Consider the following 23,572-nt stretch of genomic DNA (forward strand, 5'->3'; position numbering starts at 1 on the left):
CGTCAAGTCGCGCTGGTATGACGTAGAGAACAGGCGGCTCTGTGAAAGGGGGGGTCTTGTTGTTGTAGGTGGTTGAGGAAGAGGAGGGGTGAAATTGGAGTTTCTAACGGCTGGGGGCGGCGGGTATTTGAGGGAAGTCTGGAGCTGGTCATGGCGCTGAGGCCTGACCCAGGGGGAAGATGAATAAGGGCTGGCTGGAGCTGGAGAGCGACCCTGGTGAGTGAATGAGCCTCGGGTTGCCGGGGACTCAGGAGTGGAGGCCTAAGGAAGAGAGGCAGCGAAAAGAAGGAGGATAGAGGGGGAGACCCAGAAAAGGAGGGAAGAGGGGGGTAAACGTCTCTCCCCCGCTGCCTTCAAAGGTTAGGAACTAAGAGAGCGATGGGTGCTAAGAGTGGTATGGCCGTGGGGGCGGGGGTTGGTGATCAGGGAGTTGTTCTTTGTCAGTGTTTTCATTGGGGGAAAGAGCTTCGATCAAAGGGGTATTATGGGTTTGATGGTAAAGTTGGGGTATCAGGATGTGTAATGTATAACTTTAATAGATAGACAGCTGGCAAGAACTGGGGCATGGGTATCTATGCCAGCTAGGGTTGCCAGAAGCTTCCCAAACCCTGAGATTTCAGGGGTGGGCCCTAGTGATGTCATTCAGCATCAATCATAGTTGTTTGGCGCATACCACTCAAACAAAAAAGTTCTCTGATTAAAAATTAAGATAGAAATCTTAACTAAATGAGAACGTTCCCAGGTTCGGCGGAAGTGACAGGATCTTTCCTTCTCACCTGCTTAGGGAGCCTAGGTAGGGAACATTTAATCTAGCCTTCTTGCTTCTGGCAAAAAAGGGTTCAAGTGCCCTCAGGCCAGGCCAGGCCAGTCACCAGAAGGCCATTGTAGGAAGAAGGGAGCCTAATGTTGTGAAGATGTTAGAGGAGAGCACTCAGGAGTAAAGACAGATGCCCCTGAAGGCTGCAATTCTAAACATACTTGCTAAGGGACCAAGCCCCATAGAACTCAACAGGACTTACTTCTGAGCAGATATGGTTAGGATTGGTTGGTAAGTCTTGACTAGAGATCCTCTGCAAAGATATCCATATTAAAAAATAGTGGCAACTCCCTGCCTGGAATGCCCACCCTGCCTGCCTTTTAATGTGGTTGCTCCAAACATCTTTACAGACTTAACCCTTCACTGCAGAGAGAGGTTTGAGAAATGAGAAAAGAGTTAAGAAGATTCTATACCCTTTTCTGCCTACCTTGTGGGCTACTATAAACTCACTTTGACAGCCAACCCAATTCCAGTGAGTAATAATTGACAGAGAGAAAACACACACGGTTTGGTTTACCTTCACAGGCAGTAGCTTGGGAACCCAGTATGTGAATTCTCTTTTACCACTATTGGGCAAGAAACAAACCATCATGCAAATAACAAGGTGCATCATCGGTGGGTTTAAGGGGGTTGAGCTGACCACATGGAACCACATGGAACCACTGTTGTTGGTTCTATGGATGTAAGGGAGTGAGGTCAGAGATAAATGAAATGCAAATAGAAAAGGGAAAACACATTGATTATTTCCTAAATGCAACAGCATACCAGTCACAACAAAATTCCTATGATTAAGACCGAAAACTCAGCATCCCACAACCAGTCAGTATTCCTAACCAAAACTAAAAAAATCCTGACAGCCAGTCATCCAAGGTCACAGAAATCCCCATGCAGCACAACCTGATCCAGGAGCTGCAGTTAGTGCAGAATGCTGTTGCACAATTGCTGACATGAGAGAAACTCTACCAGCACATGATACCTCTGCTCTGAAATCTGTACTGGTTGCCAATTTGCTACCAGGCCAAGTTCCAGGTGTAACTTCCGTGTTATAGGTGCCACATAGTATTTGTTCTGCTCTTGTCAGAAATAGATCCTTTGGTGTAGCAGCGCCTACACTTTGGAACTCCCTGCCTATTGACATTCGGCAGGTGCCTTCATTGTACTCTTTTTGGCACCTGCTAATAACATAGGCATGTAGAAGCTACTATGTTTATTATCTGTTTTTAACTAATTGTTGGTTTGATTATTTTGAATGTTTTTAAATACCTGTGTTTAACTGATTTTGCCAATAATTTCATTGTTTTAATTCCTTCTGTAAACTGCTTTGAGGGGTTTTTTTTTACAACAAAGTGATATATAAATGTTGTAAATAAGATACATAAATACATTTTAGAGTCATTGTGGCTCTTGGGTCTCTTTCCTCTTTTAGGAACAAAGGAACCTGCCTTATATAGACACAGGCCATTTGATACCATCTAGCTCAGTACTGATGACATGGACTAGCAATGGCTCTCCAGGATTCCAGGCAATAGTCTTTTCCACAGATTGGATTTTGGATCTTCGCATGCAAAGCATGTGCCCTACCACTGAGCTACAGCCCTTCACACTGGAGATGTAAAAATATATATACCATATAATATAATATATATTAATATATATATAAAATATATAAACCATATAATAGTTTATTGTCAAAACTAGTTGGTCATTGCAGAACATTTTTAAAAAATAATAATAATATCAGTATTATTTTCCTACAGGATAAAAGCAGTGACACCTAGGTAAGCCCTGCCTAATTACTTTAAAAAGTAGGACTGAAGCAGGAGAGAAAGATTTACAACAAAAACACAATCCTTTGCTATGTTCACTCAAAAGTCACATTGATTTACAACACAATCTTAACTTTGTCTGCTCAAAAGTAAGTCCTATTGATTCCAGTGGAATTTACTTCCGGTATGTGCGATAAGCATTGCAGCTTTACTCCCAGAAAAACGAGTATAGGATTAAAGCTTCATATTGGAAAGGTTTTCAAAACAGGCTATGAACTAGACCAATAAACTGCCCTCTTCAACAGCCCAGAAAAATGTAAACTTATTTTACTCCTCATAATTAGAAAAGTATAACACATTGTAATCATATGCTGCATGCACACTTCTTTTAAATTTCTGTTCAAAAAATATTTGAAAGATAAAATGAATATGCTATTTTTGCAAGTAATTTAAAAAACCCTGCATGTACACTTTTATTATAATCATAAATGAAATTGTTTATAGTAAACAATTGCCTACCAAGATCCTGCTGTGATTTTTTGTTCTACATCTCCTGACCTGCACACAATTTGTGAGATTTTCAGACAAGCAGGAAAAGACAACAGTTGCAATGAGTTCTAGCTGTTGAGGTTAACAAATCCCTTGTCAATCACAATTGTGTTCATTTATTGGCTAAAAACATGAAAGGGTGGTGTTAGAGCAGCCAACTACGAGCTCATTTAACAAGTTGCGGCAGGGGGGGCTGACGTTTTGGTGTATATCTCTTGAACCAGACCACCTGGAAACTTAATTTTTAAAAAATGAAAGCTAAGAGTCTGGAGATTGGGGTGACTTATCCGGAGACCCAGAGAGGACCCCAAAAATCTCAGGGTGAAAACTGGAGACTTGGCAACCCTAATGCCAGCCAATGACAGACGACTTGATATGTTCACAGAATCATAGAACAGTACAGTTGGAAGGGCCCTATAAGGACAATTGAGTCCAACTCGCTGCTTGATGCAGGAATCCAAATTAAAGCATACCTGACAGGTGGCTGTCCAAATTAAAGCACATCTGCCTCTTGAATGCCTCCATTGTTGAAGAGCCCACCACCTCACTATGTAACTGGTTCCATTGTTGTACCACTTTTACAGTTAGGAAGTTTTTCCTGATGTTCAGTTGAAATATGGCTTCCTGTAACTTGAGCTCATTATTCCATGTCCTGCACTCTGGGACGATCGAGAAGAGATCCTAGCCCTCCTCTATGTGACAACCTTTAAAGTACTTGAAGAGTGCTGTCATATCTCCCCTCAGCCTTCTCATCTCAAGGCTAAACATAACCAGTTTTTTTCAGTCTCTCATAGGGCTTTGTTTCCAGTCCCCTGATCATCCTTGTTGCCCTCCTCTGAACCCGTTCCGGTTTGTCTGCATCCTTCTTAAAGTGCAGTGTCCAGAACTGGATGCAGTACTCACGATGAGGCCTAACCAGTGCCAAATAGAGGGGAACTAGTACTTCATGTAGTTTGGAAACTATACTTCTGTTAACGCATCCTAAAATAGCATGTGCCATTTTTACAGCCACTTCTCACTGTTAGTTCATATTCAGCTTGTGATCAACAACAATTCCAAGATCCTTCTCGCATGTAGTATTGCTGAGCCAAGTATCCCCCATCTTATAGCTGTGCATTTGGTTTCTTTTTCCTAAGTGTAGAACTTTGCATTTATCCCTGTTGAATTTCATTTGGTTGTTTTCAGTCCAGTGCTCCAGCCCAGCCTTTCCCAACCAGTGTGCCTCCAGATGTTGTTGGACCACAATTCCCATCTTTCCTGACCATTGGCAATGCTGGCTGAGGCTGATGGGAGTTGTGGTCCAACAACATCTGGAGGCACACTAGTTGGGAAAGGCTGCTCCAGCCTATCAAGATTACTGTGAATTTTGTTTCTGCCCTCCAGAGTGTTAGCTATCCCTTACCAGTCTGTAATCTACTAATTTGGTAAGCATTCCCTGCCCCTTCTTATTCAAGTCATTAATTAAAATGTTGAAGAGCGTTGGGCCCAGGACTGAGCCCTGCGGTACCCACTCTTTATGTCCCCCCAATTTGAAAGGAACCATAGATAGGCACTCTTTGAGTACGATTCTGTAGCCAACTGTGGATCCACCTGATAGTTGTTCCATCTGGCCCACTTTTAGCTAGCTTGCTAATCAAAATATCATGGGGCACTTTGTCAAAAGCTTTCCTGAAGTTGAGATATATTGTGTCCACAGCTTTCGCACAGTCTACCAGGGACTTTACCTGAACAAAAAATGAGATAAGATTAGTTTGGTAGGATTTGCTCTTGATAAATCTTTGGCTTCTAGTAATTGCTGCATTATTTTCAAGATGCTTACAGACAGATAGCTTTATAATCTTTTCCAGAATTTTCCCAGGGATCGATGTCAGGCTGACTGGTCTGTAGTTCCCCGGTTCCTCCTTTTTGCCCTTTTTGAAGATAGGGACAACATTAGCCTTCCTCCAGTCATCCAGCACTTCACCCATCCTGCACAATTTTGCAAAGATAATAGACAGTGGATCCTAGAGTTCTTCAGCCAGTTCCTTCAATACTCTAGGATGCAGTTCATTGGGCCCTGGAGTTTTGAACTTGTTTAAAGCGGTTAGGTATTCCTTGACCATTTGTCTATCAATCTCAAGCTCCAATCCTGCCCCTTCAACTTCACATTTGCCAGGAGGGTCATAGACCCTTTTTTGGGAGAAGACTGAGCCAAAGCAGGAATTGAGCGCTTCTGTCTTTTCCTTGTCATCATTTTGCCATCTTCATTGAACAGCTGTACCACCATTTCTTTTCTCTGTCTTTAATTATGGATGTACCTGAAGAAAGTTTTTTGTTGCTTTTGGCATCTCTCACTAACCTCAGCTCATTCTAAGCTTTAGCTTTCCTGTTGCCATGCCTGCAATTCTGTACTACCTGCCTGTACTCTTCCTTTGTGATCTGACCTTCCTTCCACTACCTGTACATGTCCTTTTTTGTTTTCAGGTCATCTTTAAGCTTTTTGTGAAGCCATATTGGCTTCTTCTGCTGCCTTCCCCCTTTTTTCGTTGTTGGAATTGTTTGCCATTGAGACTTTAGAATTTCCTTTTTTAGTAACTCCCCCCCCCATCTTGGACTTCTTTTCTCATTAAGGTCACTTGCCATGGAACCTTACTTATCATTGTTCTGAGTTTATTAAAGTCGGCTTTCCTGAAGTCCACGGTATGCATATGGCTACTCTCAACTGTTGCTCCCTGTAACATCAAAAACTCAAGTATAATGTGGTCACTTTCCCTCAGAGTTTCCGTAACTGTCACTCCAGTCATCTCTATTGGTTAGAATCAAATCAAGGATAGCTGACCCTCTGGTTCCTTCCTCCACTTTCTGTAGGACATTATCGCCAACACAAGTCAAGAATTTCTTGGCAGTGCTGTGTGTGGCAGAATTTGTCTCCCAACAGATATTGGGGTAATTGAAGTCCCCCAGTTCTACTACATCATGCCTCCTTGAAAAACTGGCAATTTGCTTTTCAAAAGTTTCATCCTTGGCTTCTCCTTGATTGGGTGGTCGGTGGTAGACTCCAACCACCATATTCCTTTTATTCCTTGCCCCAGTAATTTTAATCCAGGTACTCTCGGTGGAGCAAGCTCATCCTGCTATATTTCTGAGCAGGGATATAATACTTTTAACATACAGCACGACTTCGCCTCCCTTTCTAGCCCTTCTGTTCTTTTTGAACAAGTTATATCCTCCAGCAGCATACTGCCCATATCTAGGCCCATAATGTTGTGTGCCAGGTGGTTGTGGAGATGTTGCTATCTAAAATCAGATTCATGTTGGTCTGTATATGTGTTTGCTGTTTATCTGAACTGAGCCTTTGTTTTCCTTGTGACAGGGTGTGTTCTCTTGTGTTTGTCCTGCTACAAATCCAACTGTCTCTTTGTCAAAATTCATGTGTGAGAAGATTCTAGATATTTAATATCAAACAGTGAAGTGGCTTAAAAATGTACATAATGCCAAATGATTTAAAAGGATATACCAAGAAGGTTGAAATGTATTGCTATATATAAAACAGTGAATGCTGCTAAGGCAATAGACACTTTCTGTAGTGAACAACTGAGGCTCTATTCAAGAGGAAGATTTATTATTAAAATGTATATGCTGATGGTTTTCTGCAGTGGAACTCATGAAAGTTTATACTTCACCACAGTAGATTAATTTTAAGTATGCATCCAATAATCCCTCTGTTCGGTATCAGTCCTCTGTGCTTATTTTCTGAGGCTGGGGAGCTTCAGTTATTATTTTTGCACCCTTAGGCTTATGTTAGATTGGTTCAGAAAATAAACGGAGATATTTTTAAAAAAACAACCAAACAGAAATGGGCTTATATGGTGAACCAATTTGACTTTGGAAATTGTTGTCTGGCTAGCTAGGGCCTTGGTCCCCAACCCCCCCTTTTTCACCTGTGTTGGACTTGGACTGGGGAGATGTAGATGTGTGTCCTCAGGCTGCAAAGCTCAGCAAGTGACCTTTGGCCAGTCACCCTCGTACAGCCCAACCTACCTCACGCGTTTGTGGTCCCATCAACCTGAACTCCTTTGAGGAAGGGTGAGATTTAAAAGTGATAAATAATAATAATGATATGTCACTTATTAATAGCAGCATAAAATCATCAGCAGATATAAACAATAATATGAGAAGGCTTGAGAAAGGTTGTTCCTTGGTGTCATAATAACAGCAAGGTAGGTGCCAGGTAAGTCTCTCTCAGAGGAGCATTTCATAGTTAGGATGCCACTGTTAAGAAGGTCCCTTTCTTGGTAGGAAGCTGTCACATCTTAGGTGGCAGGCATACTTGGAGAAGGGCCTCTGCTGAAGATTTTAGTGTATAGATAGGCCCCTGTGAAGTCAGGTGCTCTTTCAAGTGCCCTGGTCCCAAATTATGAAGGAATTTTAGGTCAAAACCAGCATGTTGAATTGAACCCAGAAACTGACAAGGAACCAGTGGAGTTCATGAAGCATCAGTGCAATATGTTCAGAATGCCCAGTCTCAGTTTTTCCTAGAGACAGGTACTTTTTTCCTATTTACCTACTCCACGTTCCTCCATATGCTTTCCCAAATTCAAACAAATTAACAATGCCTGAAGTCTGAAGCAGTTGTGTATTTTGACATAGGGGCTGCAGTTAGAGGGAGGAAAAGAACGGCCAACATGTGGCCAATAATGAAAATTGGAAGAATGTGTGATGTTGCTCCATGAATTGTTTCAGCCTAGGCAGCTGCTTTTGTTGCATATATTCTTTAGCTGGAATTGAAATATTACACATCTGAATTCTTTATGAAGGCGCCCAATACTATTCTTTGACTGTATAATTTCTAGTCTTAATTTTACATTTAACATTCATAGTGAGTCACTTAGACTAAAATAAATACCAACAGTTTCTTTCTGCAGAATACATGGATTGCTCAGTAAGTAATATTTTATTTTGTATTATTTTGTAGGTCTCTTCACATTGTTGGTAGAGGATTTTGGTGAGTATGCAGTCAGTAATCTATGAGTGATATCCAGTGTTAGTCATACTCGGAATAGTCCCACTGAAATAAATGGACTAACTTAAGTCCATTTGTTTCAATGGGACTACTCTGAGCATGACTAACAGGATATTGCCCTATGAATATTTCTTGGCCCTGCCTTCCCATATGCTAACTCCTGTGTCTTCTTGTAGGTGTTAAGGGGGTACAAGTTGAAGAAATCTATGATTTACAGAGCAAATGCCAAGGGTACGTTACTAATTGTATTGATTAGGGAAAATCAAAATATCCTTCTGATGTTTGTGACTCATCCTGACACTTACGTATAATCACATTGTTGAGGACATTTATGTTGACATTGTTCCACTTCTATCAAATATAAAATGTCATGAATCTTAAAGGGCTGGATGTTGTTAAATAGTGCAGAACAGAGAACATATAAAAATATTGTTAACAATAGGGTTAAGACAGACATTGTGATTTAACAATTTATTAGATGCTTATAATAAAGATGGAATAGTGACTCCTCTTATATTCAGATTGCAATTGTTTTTAAGCAAGGAGGCTTTTTTATAAAGTGTTAAGAGTCAGCCCAGCTGCTACACAAACCTAGTGACAGACTGTAAGAACATGAGACTATACTCACAGTAGAGAACCTCTAGTCTGCAGGCCTGATTAGGCCTACTAGGCCTCCCCATTCAGCCCATTAGGTCATTTTGGCCAGGCCAAGCCCACTTTCCCTACACTTGGCATCATGTATGATGTCAGGTGTGGGGCAGGTTTAGTCAAAGACCTGACTCAGCCAAAAGTACTTTGAAAAAGGCTTCAGAAAACCTGACTACCAACTGATCAGGAAGGAGAATTTGTAATGTGGTAGGGTTGACTTTGTCCATTTTTTTTTGTCAGCTGTTATCACCTATAGATATTATTTAAATGAGTGCAACTCTTAGGCTGGAATGTGTATAAATGACTAGAGAACTGTTTAAAGATGTATTTTAGAAGTGACACAGCAACATTGGTGCCCTGCTGTCTCCATTTTTTTCTTCAGGCCAGTCTATGGGTTTATCTTCCTTTTCAAATGGATTGAAGAACGCCGGTCCCGACGGAAAGTCTCAACTCTGGTAGATGAGACTTCAGTGATTGATGATGACATTGTCAATAACATGTTCTTTGCTCATCAGGTGAGCTGATATAGATGAAGAAAGAAGGATTTCCCCAGTTGGATAGAGGCAGGGCTTAATGTGAGCCTGTCTGATCCCTAGCACTGAGAACAAATTATTTGGCTCAGTTCTGCAATATGAGAATTACTATTAAAGAAGACTGATTTTGAGTATGTGCAGAGTACCTGTCCCTCATCCTTGAGTGACCACAATTGACCTCGGCCACTTTTGAGATAAGGGCTATGACTTCAGACAAGGTTAAACTCCAGGCTGCCTTTCATAATTTAGTTACAGAGTAGGGCATTCTCATATTTGTGATAAGGGTGTACCCCTCCAACCCTTGTAATGTTATTTGTTCATTCCCAAAGCCTGCCATAATCACCATATCTGACTTAACTTCAGCTCCTTTGGTGCATCTGTCAGTCTCCATTAAACTGCCCTTCTTTTGGCAACAGTCTTTGCTTTCACAGTGGTCTTGTTAAGACATCATGGTCTCATGATTTATTAGACCAAAACTGTAACATCAAACCAGGCTTTCACTCCCTGTGTATCCAACTGCTTTTCTCAACTATATAGCTAAAGTCTTATTTGAAATCCAGAATTCTCTACAGATGGAAAGACCAAATCCCACAATCAATGTCCCAATTAAGTCAAATATGCATAACTTGCTCAGTTTTTCCTTTGTAGAGGGTGCATTGTTTAAATCTGTTTGTAGTGTATTTTTTCAGCATGGTTTCTGCTGAAGATGGGAACGATTCAGAAGCATATGCTGCAAACGGCACATCTATTAGTGGGCTCAGTAGGTTGTCCTCTTTTCTTATAGGTTGAAATATAGGTTAAAATATTCCAAAGATATTTCAGTTTTCTCATTTAGGCTTCTTGCATGCTCTTCACTCATCATGTAACACAACTGGGACCTAAAGAGATTCAATACAGTATGTGTAGTATGTGTTCTCTGATGCCTTGGTGTGGACATTTAAGTGACTTTGTCAGAGCTTGGAAGTAATTAGTTACAAAAAATGAATTATTTGTAATTTATTACTTTTTGAGGAACAAGTGGATAATTCCTTTACATTTTGATTGTAATAGGAGTAATTTTATTACTTTTGAGGAGTAATTGTAATGTTTCCAGCATTACTTTTGGGCATTACTTGGGCGGGGAGCAGGGGACGTCTTCTGCTCCTCTGATTTGTGGATGAAAATCATGTGCCTCAAACTGGGCTTCTGTGCAGTGTTGCTCTTCCCTCATGCTCTGTGGGTAGGTAGGAGGCGACGAGGGAGGAGGTGGAGAGTGAGATGGGGTGGAGTGGAAAAAACAATTGTTTAAAAAATTGATGGGGGTGAAGAATGTAGTGGAAGGCAAGAACATGGATAAAGGAGAAGGAGGCAGCAGTAGAATGGAGATAAAGAACTGTGGAGGTGAAAAATGACGTGTGTGTGTGTGTGTGTGTGTGTGTGAATACTGTGTTTGCACTTGGCATGCAAAGCGGCCTCCGCTGCCCTCTCTGGCTACTTCGCTGCATTTGCAGTGTTTTAACTTTATTGCATCTCAGAGGGAAATGTTCCTTAAGGTGTTCCTTAGTTGGTGGCAGAGAAGGGTCCGGGAGGTGTTTAACTGAGAGAGATTATGGTTGCTGGCTGAGTATGTGTAGGGTTGCACTTGGTCTGACGTGCAAAGATCTGAATGTGGCCTCTGCCTCCCTCGCTGCCTCCTTATCAGCGGAGAGACCACCACTGCTATCTTATGGATAAAAAGAATTATTGTACTACCTCTCTCTCTGTGTTGTGTTTATTTTTAATGTTGTTTTAGGTGACTTAGTGTGCAGCTGCCAAGGCCAGCACCTTGTAGGCATTCTAGTTGTTTTTTAAGAAACTTAAGTGTAATTGTAATGATTACTTTTGAGTAACGGTAAAGCAATCAATTCCTTTCAGAAAAATTGTAATCATAATGGTAATTTATTCCTTTTGGGGGCCATGTAACAGTAATTGTAATTTATTCCTTTTTAGAAGTAATCTTCCAAGCTCTGGGCTTTCTCAGTCACAGCTTTTCTCTGGTTTATTATTTATCTATTTATTAAATTTACATCTTGCCCTTTCTCCCAATAGGAGCCCAGGGCGGCAAACAAAAACACTAAAAACAACGTAAAACATCATAAAAACAGACTATAAAACATATTAAAACAAAACATCTTTAAAAACATTTTTAAAATCTGATGATGTCATTCTTACTAATGTGGTCTGATCTGTGTTGATTGATCTTTTTAGGAGTATGGGCCTATTACTGTGCAGTAGGAATAGATGTTTTGCTTGAAGCCCTAATAGCTGCAATGGTACCTTTGAAAGCATGACTGCAGAGGTGGCTTTCACTTAGCCTGGATGACTGTTTCATTGCTGTGTTTCATATTGTGTTCTTTTTATAGCTGATTCCCAATTCTTGTGCCACACATGCATTGTTGAGTGTGCTCCTGAACTGCAGCAGTGTTGACCTGGGGCCAACTCTGAGCCGAATGAAGGAGTTCACGAAAGGGTTTAGTCCAGAGGTATGATGCAGCAATGTGCATGCAGACTGGGATAACCTGAAATCACTGTAGACTGCTGATCTCTCAAAGTGTTTTTGTGAAATCTCCTTTTTCTTCTTTCCCAGCCAACCTGCGCTGTTCCCCTATTACTTGTTTGCCCAAGGAAACTTAAGCATATCAGTTTGTCAATATCACTGTGGAGGAGAGGTTAGGATGGAGCTAGAAATGCCGTGAGGCTTCTTAACCTAAGGTTATCCTCTTGTTCTTGGAGAAACCTGAGTAACATGGAATATATGGATGTTTTAGAGGATTGGACCAATAATCCCTATGCGCAATTCTATCAGCAGAGATAATAATGGATTACTATTTTCCCTGCTTGGCAAAAATGAAGAAGTATATCGGAGGACACATTTTTCCTCCTTTGTCTGGTCAAACTGTGGTTGTAGTCCTCTAAACCAGTGGTTCCCAACCTTTATGAGCACGGGACCCCCTTTATACGCTGAAAAAAAATTGTGACCCCCTCCCCCCAGGGAGGCAGGCTTTCTTTGCAGGCTTGCTTCTTTTTGCTTCACAAGAAGCCCTCTCCTCTCATTCTAAGTAAGGGCGTTGCCAGTAGCAGCAGTGCAAGGAGACAGGAATCAGTGATAGTAATCCCCTCTTCTTCCTGGTAGCCCCACCCTCAGCCTCCTTTGGCATCTGCCATGTATTTTATAGGTAGATGCCTGCCCTTAGTGCGCCTGAAGGACGCTCTAGCACTTCAGGAAAAGGCTTCCCCTCTCGTTTGGAGCAAGGGGGAGGTGTCATCTGCAGCAGCAGCGGAAAGCAGACAGTGTCGAGGGAGTGAAGACTTGAAAAAAAATTAATAAATAATTCATTTCTTTACTGTTCACGGCCCCCTCTGGATTACTTCACGGCCTCTCTGGGGGTCCCAGCCCCCAGGTTGGGAACCACTGCTCTAAACAATGTCCATTGTTGTTTGGTAAGCTTTACTTGGCTTTGAGAGAACAGGCCTCCTGTTTAGCTGTAGTAGGGTCCATGTTATGCCATTCTGAATTCCTGCTGGGAATTCTGAATATGCCATTCTGAATTCCTACTGGGCTTCTACTGGGAGGAAGGGCAGGATATAAATCAAATAATAAATAAATAAATAAATTCAGTCCAGAAGGGAGATGGCTATAAGCATTTGAGGCAGAGGATTGGACTACTGCAATGCACTATACGTGGGGCTCCCCTTGAAGACGGTTCGGAAACTGCAGCTTGTGCAGAATGCAGTGGCCAGATTAATAACTGGGACCAAGCGGTCGGAACATGTGACACCGATTCTGGCCCACTTGCACTGGCTGCCTATATGTTTCCGGGCTCGATTCAAGGTGCTGGTTTTAACCTATAAAGCCTTACACGGCACGGGCCCGCAATACCTGATGGAACGTCTCTCCCAATATGAACCTACCCGTACACTGCGCTCAACATCGAAGGCCCTCCTCCGGGTGCCTACTCAGAAAGACGCCCGGAAGGCGACTACAAGAAAGAGGGCCTTCTCGGTAGCGGCCCCCGAACTATGGAACACCCTTCCTGACGAGGTACGCCTGGCGCCTACTTTACTATCCTTTCGGCACCAGGTGAAAACCTTCCTCTTTACCCAGGCGTTTTAGTATTTTTAGTATTCTTAGTATTTTAATATTTTAGTATTTTGTATTTAATGTTGTAAAGATAGTTATATGTTCATCTTTTTCTAATTACTTTTTGACTTGTATTTAATGGGTTTAATTATGTTAATCTTAGTTTTTGCTGTATGTTTAAATTGTTGATTTGATGACCAGGTGGTTTTAAATTGAATGTAAAGTGTTTTTACTTGATGTACACCGCCCAGAGAGCTTTGCTATGGGCGGTATAAAAATTGAAATAAATAAATAAATAAATAAATAAAGAGGATCTTCCTTAAGTGATAAAGTGCTCTAGTAAAAACAGATATGTATGCATTTTTGACATAATCTGCCCTGTTTTCTTGCCCTGCTCCCCCCCCAGAGTAAAGGCTATGCCATTGGAAATGCCCCAGAACTGGCCAAGGCACATAACAGCCATGCTAGGTAAGTGGGATCACCACACAAAATTTCTTGCTGCAAAGTAAGTCACATCTATTCTGACTTCTTGGATATTGGTTTTCTTGGTAGGCCAGAACCCCGCCATTTGCCAGAAAAGCAGAATGGGATCAGTGCAGTGCGGACCATGGAAGCTTTTCACTTTGTCAGCTACGTTCCCATTAAGGGTCGGCTCTTTGAACTGGATGGTCTGAAAGTTTATCCCATTGACCATGGTAAGGGACTCCATCAGCTGTGCTTTAGCTTATTTCGAGCATTGAAATGTCAGTCTGGTTAGAAGATATTTGGAGTCATCATCAGCTTGCCACTTACCATATAGTAGCATTTCTATAGATTACTATATGCCACCCCTTTAATTATTCTGTGGTAATATTTGACCAGGAATGGCTAAGTATGTCTTAGAATGCTATCGTTAACATATCCCATGGATATCAATTCATCGTTTTACCCTGTGTTTAGGACTTGGGTGGGGGCAGTGGCCTATCAGGCAAAGTGAATTAAAGACAGAGAGGTTGACAGGGACTCTTACTAGTTTATCTCTTTGCAGCAGAGGCTCATAAAAATTTGAGGCACCAAATTAACAGTGTTGGTGAGGTTAAAGCTACTGATAATAATTCTTAAAACAACTAAAAAACCCAAGGTGCTCTATAAGCACTATTGGGACCAGAGGATCTCCTATATGAATCATTTGGGGAGGCCTCTTTCTGTTGCTTGTTGAGCTTAGGTGGATTGGAACTGGAGAATGGGACTTTTCTGTGGTGGTGCCCTGCCTGTGGAATGCCCTACTTAGATCTGTACGGCTGGCATCTACAGTTATGAGTTTGAAGTGCTGGGGAAAATATTTCTACTTCTTCAAGCCTATTAATTTAGGATATTTTTGCTTCTTTCTGCTTCAGAGATTTTAGGATTTTAGATTGTATTTATATCTGCTGTGTTTGCAGTTTACTGTTAATTTGTTTGCAATTGCTATTTTTAGATTTTTTGGGGTTTATTTTGTATTTATTGTATTTTTTTACAGTGTAATCTGCTGCAAATTCTTTTGGTTAGAAAAACCAAAAATATTGAAAATAAGTAAAATTGACAATAACAGAACCCAGCCTGCAGACTTACCTAATAAACAAGAATACGAGAAAAAAAAAATAGAATGGAGGACGAGTAAAATCTCATTGAATTAGAGAAGGCCTGGGAAATAGATGGATCTTGAGAGTGGGAGGGTCTATATCATAACTGAGAGAGTGGGAGGGACGTTTCTTATTCTTTTAACCCCTGGAAGAGGTTGAATGAGTAACAGCATTAGAAAACTCTGGGATACAATAGGGATGTGTAGTTTGGTTTTTAAGCCTGAAAGCATTTCTGGGTTTTTCTTTTCTCTGGTTTTGGTGACCCATACTGTGTCTCTGGATTAGGCTGAAATAAACTTCATAAGGAGGTTAGTTTCCATATCTTCTGTGAGTTGACTTACAAGTAACATGTATGGATCAGAATCTAACCATCCATGTGGGAAGCTCAGATAAACTCATTCCCAAGGAATGTACATGATGGTTCTGTAATAGATTTATTTACCTTAACTCTACCACCTTTACACTCCCTGTTTTGTCTGCATGGTAGGATAAATCTGCAGTTCAAGCTCAATTAGCACATTAATCTGTTAGCAGGGACCATTTCTGTTTCTACATGTACCTTGTTATGCTTTTTCAGGGCCATGGGGAGAAGATGAGGAATGGACTGACAAAGCTAGAAGAGTTATCATGGAGAGGATTGGACTTGCTACAGCAGGGTAAACATTCAGAGCATAATAACAAAAAGAGCCGTGCTGGATCAGACCAGAGGCCCATTTCGTCTAGCATCCTGTTTTTTTGGTGGCCAGCCAGATGCCTATGGGAAGCCCATAAGCAGAACATCAGCATAATAGCACTGTCTTGCTTGTGACCCGCAGCAACTGTATACAGGGGGTATTACATAGCCATCAGAATTGTGTGTGATAAATTAGGATTGTGTGATAACTTTGGAGGGTGTACTTCAGAAGAGATGAAGCTTTCCCCGTGAGATCTCATTTTTGTAGATCCTGCTTTGGTCTGCTTTTCTCCGGAAGGCTTGTTCTGGTCCTAGGACTTGCTGCACTTGCATGCCAACAGATTCATCAGTCTAGTGTCACACACTGTGAGGCTGGAGTTAGAGTGTCATTGTGATAACAAAGGGGAAGATGCTGCTGCAGATATTTAGAATTGGGGTGACGGGCACTGATGTTGTCTTTCTTCAGGGAGCCATATCATGACATCCGCTTTAACTTGATGGCAGTGGTGCCTGACAGGAGGATGAAGTATGAATCCAAGCTGCATATCTTGAAGATGAACCGACAAACTGTATTAGAGGCTTTGCAGCAGGTAAAGGATAAGCCTGATAGTTGGATCTCTTCTCTTGATTGCATCTGGCTGTAGAAAGAGGTGCTGTATTTCTCTGTTCCAGATTGATGTTCCTGAAGCATTGCAGGGGCTTTAGTTGTGGATAACCTTTTCACTTTTCCTCAGTTTGAGAACACTAGAGTTTTTCTACATATGGAACTTGACTGTTTTTTGGGGGGGGCGGTCTTTTGCTCAGTGGTGTATGGTTCTTTTTATTAGTATTTATAGCTGTACCCCAACAGTTCTGCTTGCTGCCCTACATAGCTGGGTTATGATCCAGAAATATTTCTCAGGCACAGATTATTTGATTCTCGGAGATTCTTGAATCTGGCAGAAGAAAGGCTGAGAAACAAGGTTATCTACACCTTGTTCCTCGCTCCTACTTCTCTCAAGGATGGGTTCCTCGTTGCACAACTGTGCCCACTGGCCTGTGTGTGTTGTTGTTTAACGCCAGATCGGTACACAATAAGACCACGCTCATCCATGATTTGATTGTGGATGAAGGTGCTGATTTGGTGTGCGTTACTGAGACCTGGGTGGGTGAGCTGGGAGGAGTTGATCTGACCCAGCTTTGCCCACCTGGATACTCAGTGCAACACCAGCACAGGCTGCAGGGACGGGGGGGGGAGAGGAGTTGCTGTGGTCTACAGGACTTCCATCTCTGTCACCAAGAAACCACTCGGTCTTGGGGCTGGCTGTGAGGGCCTGCACCTGGTGTCAACCCAAGGAGACAGGAAACTACGGTTGCTGCTGGTGTACTGTCCACCCTGCTGCCCGGCAGCTTCTCTGACTGAGCTGGCGGAGGCCGTCTCAGCTGTGGTGTTGGAGGAGCCCAGAATGATAGTCCTGGGTGATTTCAATGTCCATGCTGAGGCTGCCTCTAGTGTTCTGGCTCGGGACTTCATGGCCTCCATGATGACCATGGGGTTGTCTCAAGTCGTCACTGGCCTGATGCATAGGGCAGGGCACACCCTTGACTTGGTTTTTGCTCCAGATGGAGGAAGGGGTGGTCTGGAGATAGGGGGGGTGGATGTCACTCCATTGACATGGTCAGATCACTTCCTGGTGAAGTTTAGACTTATGGTTCCGATCCTTCCCTGCAGAGGCGGTGGACAGATTAAGATGGCCTGTCCCCAGAGCCTAATGGAATCCACTGGATTCCTGAATGCCCTGGGGGAGTTCCCAGTGGATAGAGCATGTGACCCTGTTGAAGCCCTTGTCACGCTGTTTAACAGCAAGGCGCGTCGGGTTCTTGACATGGTTGGACCCAAGCGCCCTCTCTGGCATTGTGGAGCCCGGCTTGCACCTTGGTACACCAGTGAGCAATGAAACAGGCTGGACGACGGCTAGAGTGAAGTGGCGAAAGACGTGCTGTGAAGCTGATCGGGCACAAATAAAACATTATAACCATGCCTACTGTGGTGGTGAGGGCAGCGAAGAAGGCCCACTTCTCTGCCTCCAGTGCATCCTCAAGTAGCCGTCTGGTGGAGCTTTTCCGTATTGTCAGGGGTCTGTTGACATCAACTTGAGGAAATGGAGTTTTAGACCCTTTGGAGGCCCACTGTGAATTGTTTGGAAGGCACATTGAGGGTAAAGTTGCTCGCCTCCATAGCAGTCGTGATGTCCCCTCTATACCTACTGTAGTCCCCAATGAGGTGTCCAGTGCAACGTCTGCTGCAACTTCTTGGGAACGGTTTCAGTTGATGCGGCCTGATGACGTAGACAAGGTGCTTGCGATGATGCGGCCAGCAACGTGTACTCTCAACCCTTGCCCTTCTTGGCTTATTAAAGCTTGCCAAGGGGGTTTGACCGAGTGGATCCAGAGTGTGGTCAATGCATCATTGCGGGAGGGAGTAGTTCCAGGCACCTTGAAAGAGGCGGTGATCCGACCACTCCTGAAAAAGCCCACCCTGGACCGATTGGTTTGTGACAACTACCGACGAGTTGCAAATACCCCCTTTTTAGGGAAGGTGATTGAGAGAGTTGTGGTGCAGCAATTGGAAGTACTCTTGGATGAAACAGATTATCTTGACGCGTTCCAGTCTGGGTTCAGGCCTGGTTATGGGACTGAATCAACCTTGGTCACCCTGATGGATGACCTTTATTGGGGGAAGGACAGGAGGAGTGTTATTCTTACTTGATCTCTCAGCGGCTTTTGATACCATTGACCTTGGTATCCTTCTGGGCCGACTTGGTGAGATAGGTATTGGAGCAACTGTTTTACAGTGGTTCCTATCCTATCTCCAAGGTCGCTCTCAGAGAATAGCATTGGGTGACTCTCTTTCGTCCCCCTGGCAGTTGTGCTGTGGAGTGCCACAGGGTACCATCTTGTCCCCCATGCTGTTTATCATCTATATGAAGCCCTTGGGAGAGGTCATCAGGAGATTTGGGGGAGGTGTCAGCAGTATGCTGATGATACCCAGCTCTATTTCTCCATAACATCTGAATCAGGCCATGCAAGCCCTGGACAGGTGCCTGGACTCGGTGGTGGTTTGGATGAGGGCCAATAAACTGAGTCTGAATCCTTGCAAGATGGAGGCGCTGTGGGTTGGTGGTTCCCGAGTTGAGATAATTGGTCAGTTGCCTGCTTTGGATGGGGTTGTACTCCCTCTGAAAGAGCAGGTCCGTAGTCTGGGGGTGCTCCTGGATCCATCTTTGTTGCTAGAGGCCCAGGTGACCTCCGTGTCTAGGAGTACCTTTTACCAGCTTCGGCTGGTAAGAGAGCTGCAGCCGTTTCTGGACTGGGATAGCCTGACCACTGTTGTCAATGCACTGGTAACCTCCAGGCTGGATTACTGTAATGTGCTCTATGTGGGGCTGCCCTTGAGGTTGGTCTGGAAGCTGCAACTGGTGCAAAATGTGGTGGCGAGACTGCTCACTGGAGGAGGGTATCGCCAACATGTCACTCCACTGCTGATAGAATTGCATTGGCTGCCCATTTGCTACCGGGCCAAGTTCAAGGTTTTAGTTTTGGTGTACAAAGCCCTATACAGCTCGGGACCAGGATACCTGAAAGACCGTCTTACCCCTTATATACCCAGTCACACTGCACTCTGCAGGTGAGGGCCTCCTGCAGATACCATCTTATCAGGAGGTTCATTCTGTACAATATAGGAGACAGACCTTTAGTGTGGCAGCACCTACCCTGTGGAATTCCCTCCCTTTGAATATTAGGCAGGCGCCATCTCTGCTATCTTTTCGACACCTTTTAAAGACTTTCCTCTTTCAACAAGCCTTTTAAGTGGAGACCTATCCCAGTCTGTGTCTGTGTTAAATTGCTTTTTAATATGTTTTCTTTAATTATATGTTTTTAACCTTTTTTTTAAAAAAAGATGTTTTTAAAGCTTTTTAAAAAATGCTTTTAAACTTGTTTTGTTTTAATGTATTTTAAGTTTTGTTATGATGATTTAAAGTGTTTTTAGCATTTCTGTTTGCTGCCCTGGGCTCCTGCTGGGAGGAAGGGCAGGATATAAATCAAATAATAAATAAATAAAATAGAAGATGGATGTAAACCCTGTACAAATTTATGTTAATGGGCTCCCTACTGCTTGTCTTAATAAATTGCTGATCAATTTGAGTCCTGACTATATGGCCTTCAATGGTTTGGCCTCTGGACCTGGGGTGCAGGCGTGGAGGATGAGAACAATGACAAAATTAGGTCTTTTCTAAAATAATTTTTTGGAAAAAGTCTTTAATCATACCAGGAGGATATACAGCACTTGAGGTTAGATGGTGATTTCCCCCCACCCGTCAGTCCTTTTCAGTAAGTGAGCATATTAATGGAAAGATGGCATGTTAATGGGAGCTTGATTGCTTTCCTTCTTTGTCTGTTGATATTTTCTTTTTGTGAATTGCTTAGTTCCATCTATATTTTTTCCATACAAGCTAATCCGAGTGACACAACCAGAACTGGTCCATACTCCAAAATTCCAAGAGTCTCAGGCTTCTGAGGAGCCAAAGTCAACTAACAGCAAACCCTCCACTGTGTTGGATCCGGGGCGAGTGCAGGTGGTCCCAGAGAGCTCACAGGCAGGTATGGTAATAATTCTGTGTGAAAATGCAGGTGGTGTGTTTGCTTAGAATGTAGAGAGAGGCTCTAGAATGGTACGAACAAAGAATGTGTTTAGATCTTTTTAAATATGTTTTTATTTTATCGTTAATTGTATTGTATTATCACATTGGTATTTGCTGCCCTGAGTTCCTTTTGGGAGGAAGGGTACAAATTCAAATAAATAAATAAATAAATATTAAAGCCTTTGCTTATTAAGGGTCAACTGTGCCAGTGGAAGCAGCTGAAAGCTTGGATTTACCGCTAAAAGAAACAATGGACACTTTGACCCTTGCCTTAATGTAGAAACAGCATTGCAAATTGTAGGGTTCTGTATTTGACTTCAATGTTTCTGCTTGCCTTTGTTGGATTTGGGGTAAGAGTGTGGAGTTTTGAGCGTCTGAGAATACTTCACTGAAGGCGTAAACATTTACTCAGTAAGTAAATGTAGACACTCTTTGAGTTGGGAGCTGCCTGTGAAAATAAAAGACGTCTTCCTTCCAGAGAGCACGGAAGATTCTGGAGGCCAGGATCAGCCTTCCTCAACCCAGAGCCCTTCAAGCAAGTCCAAGCTGGGCAACAAACCACCTGTGAGCAGTGTAAATGGGGCACTAGCAAACCCCAGTCCCATTGTGCAGCGACTGCCAGCGTTCCTGGATAATCACAATTATGCCAAGTCACCCATGCAGGTAAGTGTAGGAGAGCCACACTGAAATCAAGAATCTCTCGTTCCTAGTTCATGAATGTAAATTTGTTTTTTGCTGTGATCAAGAAATTCTTGGGGGAACCTTCACAGTGATGAAAATTCTTGAAAGTGCACCTGACATTGCAGAAGCCAATATAACAAGTATTTTGCTTTTGAATATCTGATGGCAACGTGTGCTCCTGTCAATCTGCATTATTTCTTGTGCTAGCTTTGGTAAAATGACCCATAATGTCTACAGCTGCTTGTTGAAAAGAATTTTGAACATCAGTAAAGTTTGGGTGTTCAGTTTTTTAATTTTTTCTGTTCCTAAGTTATGAATAAATGGCTGTCAATGGGTGCTAGCTACAATAGCTACATTTTACCTCCACTCTGTGAAGCGGTATGCCTGTGAATACCTCTCGCTGGGAATCACAAGTGGGATAGTGTTGTGCTGATTTCCTGCTTGTGGGCTTCACACAGTGGCCAACCAGATGCCCATGGGAACAAGGTGCTGGACGAGATGCGCTTTTGCCTGATCCAGCAGAACATAATTTCAGTTATTGGGGTAGGGCTATAAATGGTTAAAGTATATCTGGTCAGTACAGTCCTAATACAGTCCTAAAATTCTTCTTACTAGGGATAAAGGGGCATTCCCCCCACTCCTTCTAGGCTCACTTTTGTGTCTTCTGGTGAGCCTTCCCTCACTTGAGCAGGGAGACTGAAATCTTTGTTCCTTAGAAAGGTAGTCTCTCAGGGCTCAGATGAAGCCCAGAAGATTTGCACAGCACTATTAAAAGGCTTTTGAGGGCGGTAGATCCTGCCAGATAGCATTCCTAGGCTGTGTTGTGAAGGTAGCCCTATGATATGGATTGCAGGAAGAAGAAGACCTTGCAGCAGGAGTGGGCCGGAGCCGGGTCCCAGTACGGCAGCACCAGCAGTACTCTGATGATGAGGATGACTATGATGATGACGACGAGGAGGAAGTTTGTAATGCCAATCCTGCCATGAGGTAATGGTGGTTTCTTCTCTCCTAGCTCCTCTAGGCAGAGAACAGTCCAAGGGGGTGTGAGCTTCCCAGTAAAGTCAGATGTAGAGGGATATGTGACAGAGTGGATTACAGTGATACTTGGCTTTAACCTGAGAAAGAGCTGGAGGAGACCTCCTAGTGGAAGTGTTCTTAAGATAGTGTGCAAGGGCTATATCACATGGGTCACCTTATCTACTCCGTCTCTGAAGTGCCATAATAGAAATCTATAATTAGAAATAAGCCACTGTTTTCTTTCTCTGCCCGTTGCCTGAGCTTATTCGAATACTGTTAGTCAAGAGACCTATGGCATGATCTCTCTCTTTTTCTTTTTAAGTATGTGGCACTGCTTGCTTGGTTAGTGTTGTAAAACACTTTCATTCCACCTTTCCAGAATTGCAACTCATATCATATGAACTAAACAAACGCTATTAAACAAATCAAAATATAATAAAACACACAATAATGCTGCAGCAAGCTAATATTGATTACTCCTTCCACCTAGCCACATCTTTCTGAAAAGATGTGTTTTACACAGGTACCTAAAAATTGGAGGGATGAATGTGTTCTGAGGGAAGATCACTTTATAAAAGTAGGCAACCGGCAAGGAAGCCCTGCTTCATACAGGTGACATTCTTGCCTCCCAATAGTAGGAACTTGTGCAACGTTCTTAAGAATGGTCTTAGAAGAAAGGAGTGCTTGCTAAAGCATGTCAATTCCAGCCTATTTAAGACTCTGAAGAGTCTAATTTGAGAGCAGAACCTCACCAGTAACCAGTACAGTTGGTGCATAACTGGCTGAATATAAGGGATGGGGTTTGCTCTTTGGTTCTGGTCTTTGTTTTGGTTTTCACAACTGGCTTGTGGTGTCGATCCGCAACATTTTCTCCCCTATTATTTTTTTGCTATTTCCAGTCCACTTGTAATACGTAATAAAATTGCTAATGCTGTTGGCGATCTTTCTACTGATGGTCTCCTGGGTTTTCTATTTAAATTTAAAGTAGGCACATCATCGCCTGTCAATTCTGCCTCTTGCCTCAGGTTACTGCAGTGCTGACCAAAGATGTTAATGGCGATTGTTATCACCTCATTGAGACAGAACTTCAAAGGGATACACATTGCAGCACTTTAGAGCAAAGCTGTTTATGTTAATAATGAGGTCAAATTAGCTGCGGATTTGTTTTTTAAAAAAGCTGGTGTCACTGATTGTTACAAGCATTAGTCAAACCCGATCCGAACACATACAGGATTTAAGGATTCTGATGAAATTCTGTAACAAATCCGAAAATGCTGAAATTCGCCCCATCTCTGTTGAATATAAATGTATTCTCTGCTTACAAATGGCTTGTAGCATGGCTTCTCAGCTATCATTAAGGGCAGCCTGCTGAAACCTGTATTAATTTGAGTTCAAATTTAAGAGTACCTTAGCAGAGGATAGGGAATGTGTCTGTTTTTAATTTCTGAAATGTACAACCAGTGGAGGTTGATTGATTGGGGCTAGTGGGTCACTGCCCCACCAA

The 23,572-nt window shown here is 42.7% G+C and overlaps 1 protein-coding gene across 4 annotated transcripts in view; it reads left to right on the top strand.

The window, feature by feature from the left end:
- The first annotated feature begins 21 nt into the window (after positions 1 to 21).
- Positions 22 to 23,572, top strand: part of BAP1 (BRCA1 associated protein 1) — a 94,571-nt gene continuing 71,020 nt past the window's right edge. For 3 of the 4 annotated variants that reach the window (XR_009761461.1, XR_009761462.1, XM_061617934.1), the window contains exons 1-12: positions 23 to 216; positions 8,087 to 8,116; positions 8,311 to 8,365; positions 9,165 to 9,297; positions 11,697 to 11,816; positions 13,821 to 13,882; positions 13,967 to 14,109; positions 15,593 to 15,671; positions 16,155 to 16,278; positions 20,182 to 20,329; positions 20,849 to 21,033; positions 21,905 to 22,038. Coding sequence is in view for 2 of the 4 variants with exons in the window: in XM_061617934.1 (XP_061473918.1) it covers positions 180 to 216; positions 8,087 to 8,116; positions 8,311 to 8,365; positions 9,165 to 9,297; positions 11,697 to 11,816; positions 13,821 to 13,882; positions 13,967 to 14,109; positions 15,593 to 15,671; positions 16,155 to 16,278; positions 20,182 to 20,329; positions 20,849 to 21,033; positions 21,905 to 22,038 (1,250 nt within the window). In the remaining 2 variants the exon portion in view is untranslated. Of the gene's footprint in view, positions 217 to 8,086; positions 8,117 to 8,310; positions 8,366 to 9,164; positions 9,298 to 11,696; positions 11,817 to 13,820; positions 13,883 to 13,966; positions 14,110 to 15,592; positions 15,672 to 16,154; positions 16,279 to 20,181; positions 20,330 to 20,848; positions 21,034 to 21,904; positions 22,039 to 23,572 lie in introns of all 4 variants that reach the window. The other variant, XM_061617941.1, reaches the window with a different exon arrangement.

The sequence above is a fragment of the Rhineura floridana genome, chromosome 3 (genome assembly GCF_030035675.1).
Source record: "Rhineura floridana isolate rRhiFlo1 chromosome 3, rRhiFlo1.hap2, whole genome shotgun sequence".
In the NCBI taxonomy this organism is placed as follows: domain Eukaryota; kingdom Metazoa; phylum Chordata; class Lepidosauria; order Squamata; family Rhineuridae; genus Rhineura; species Rhineura floridana.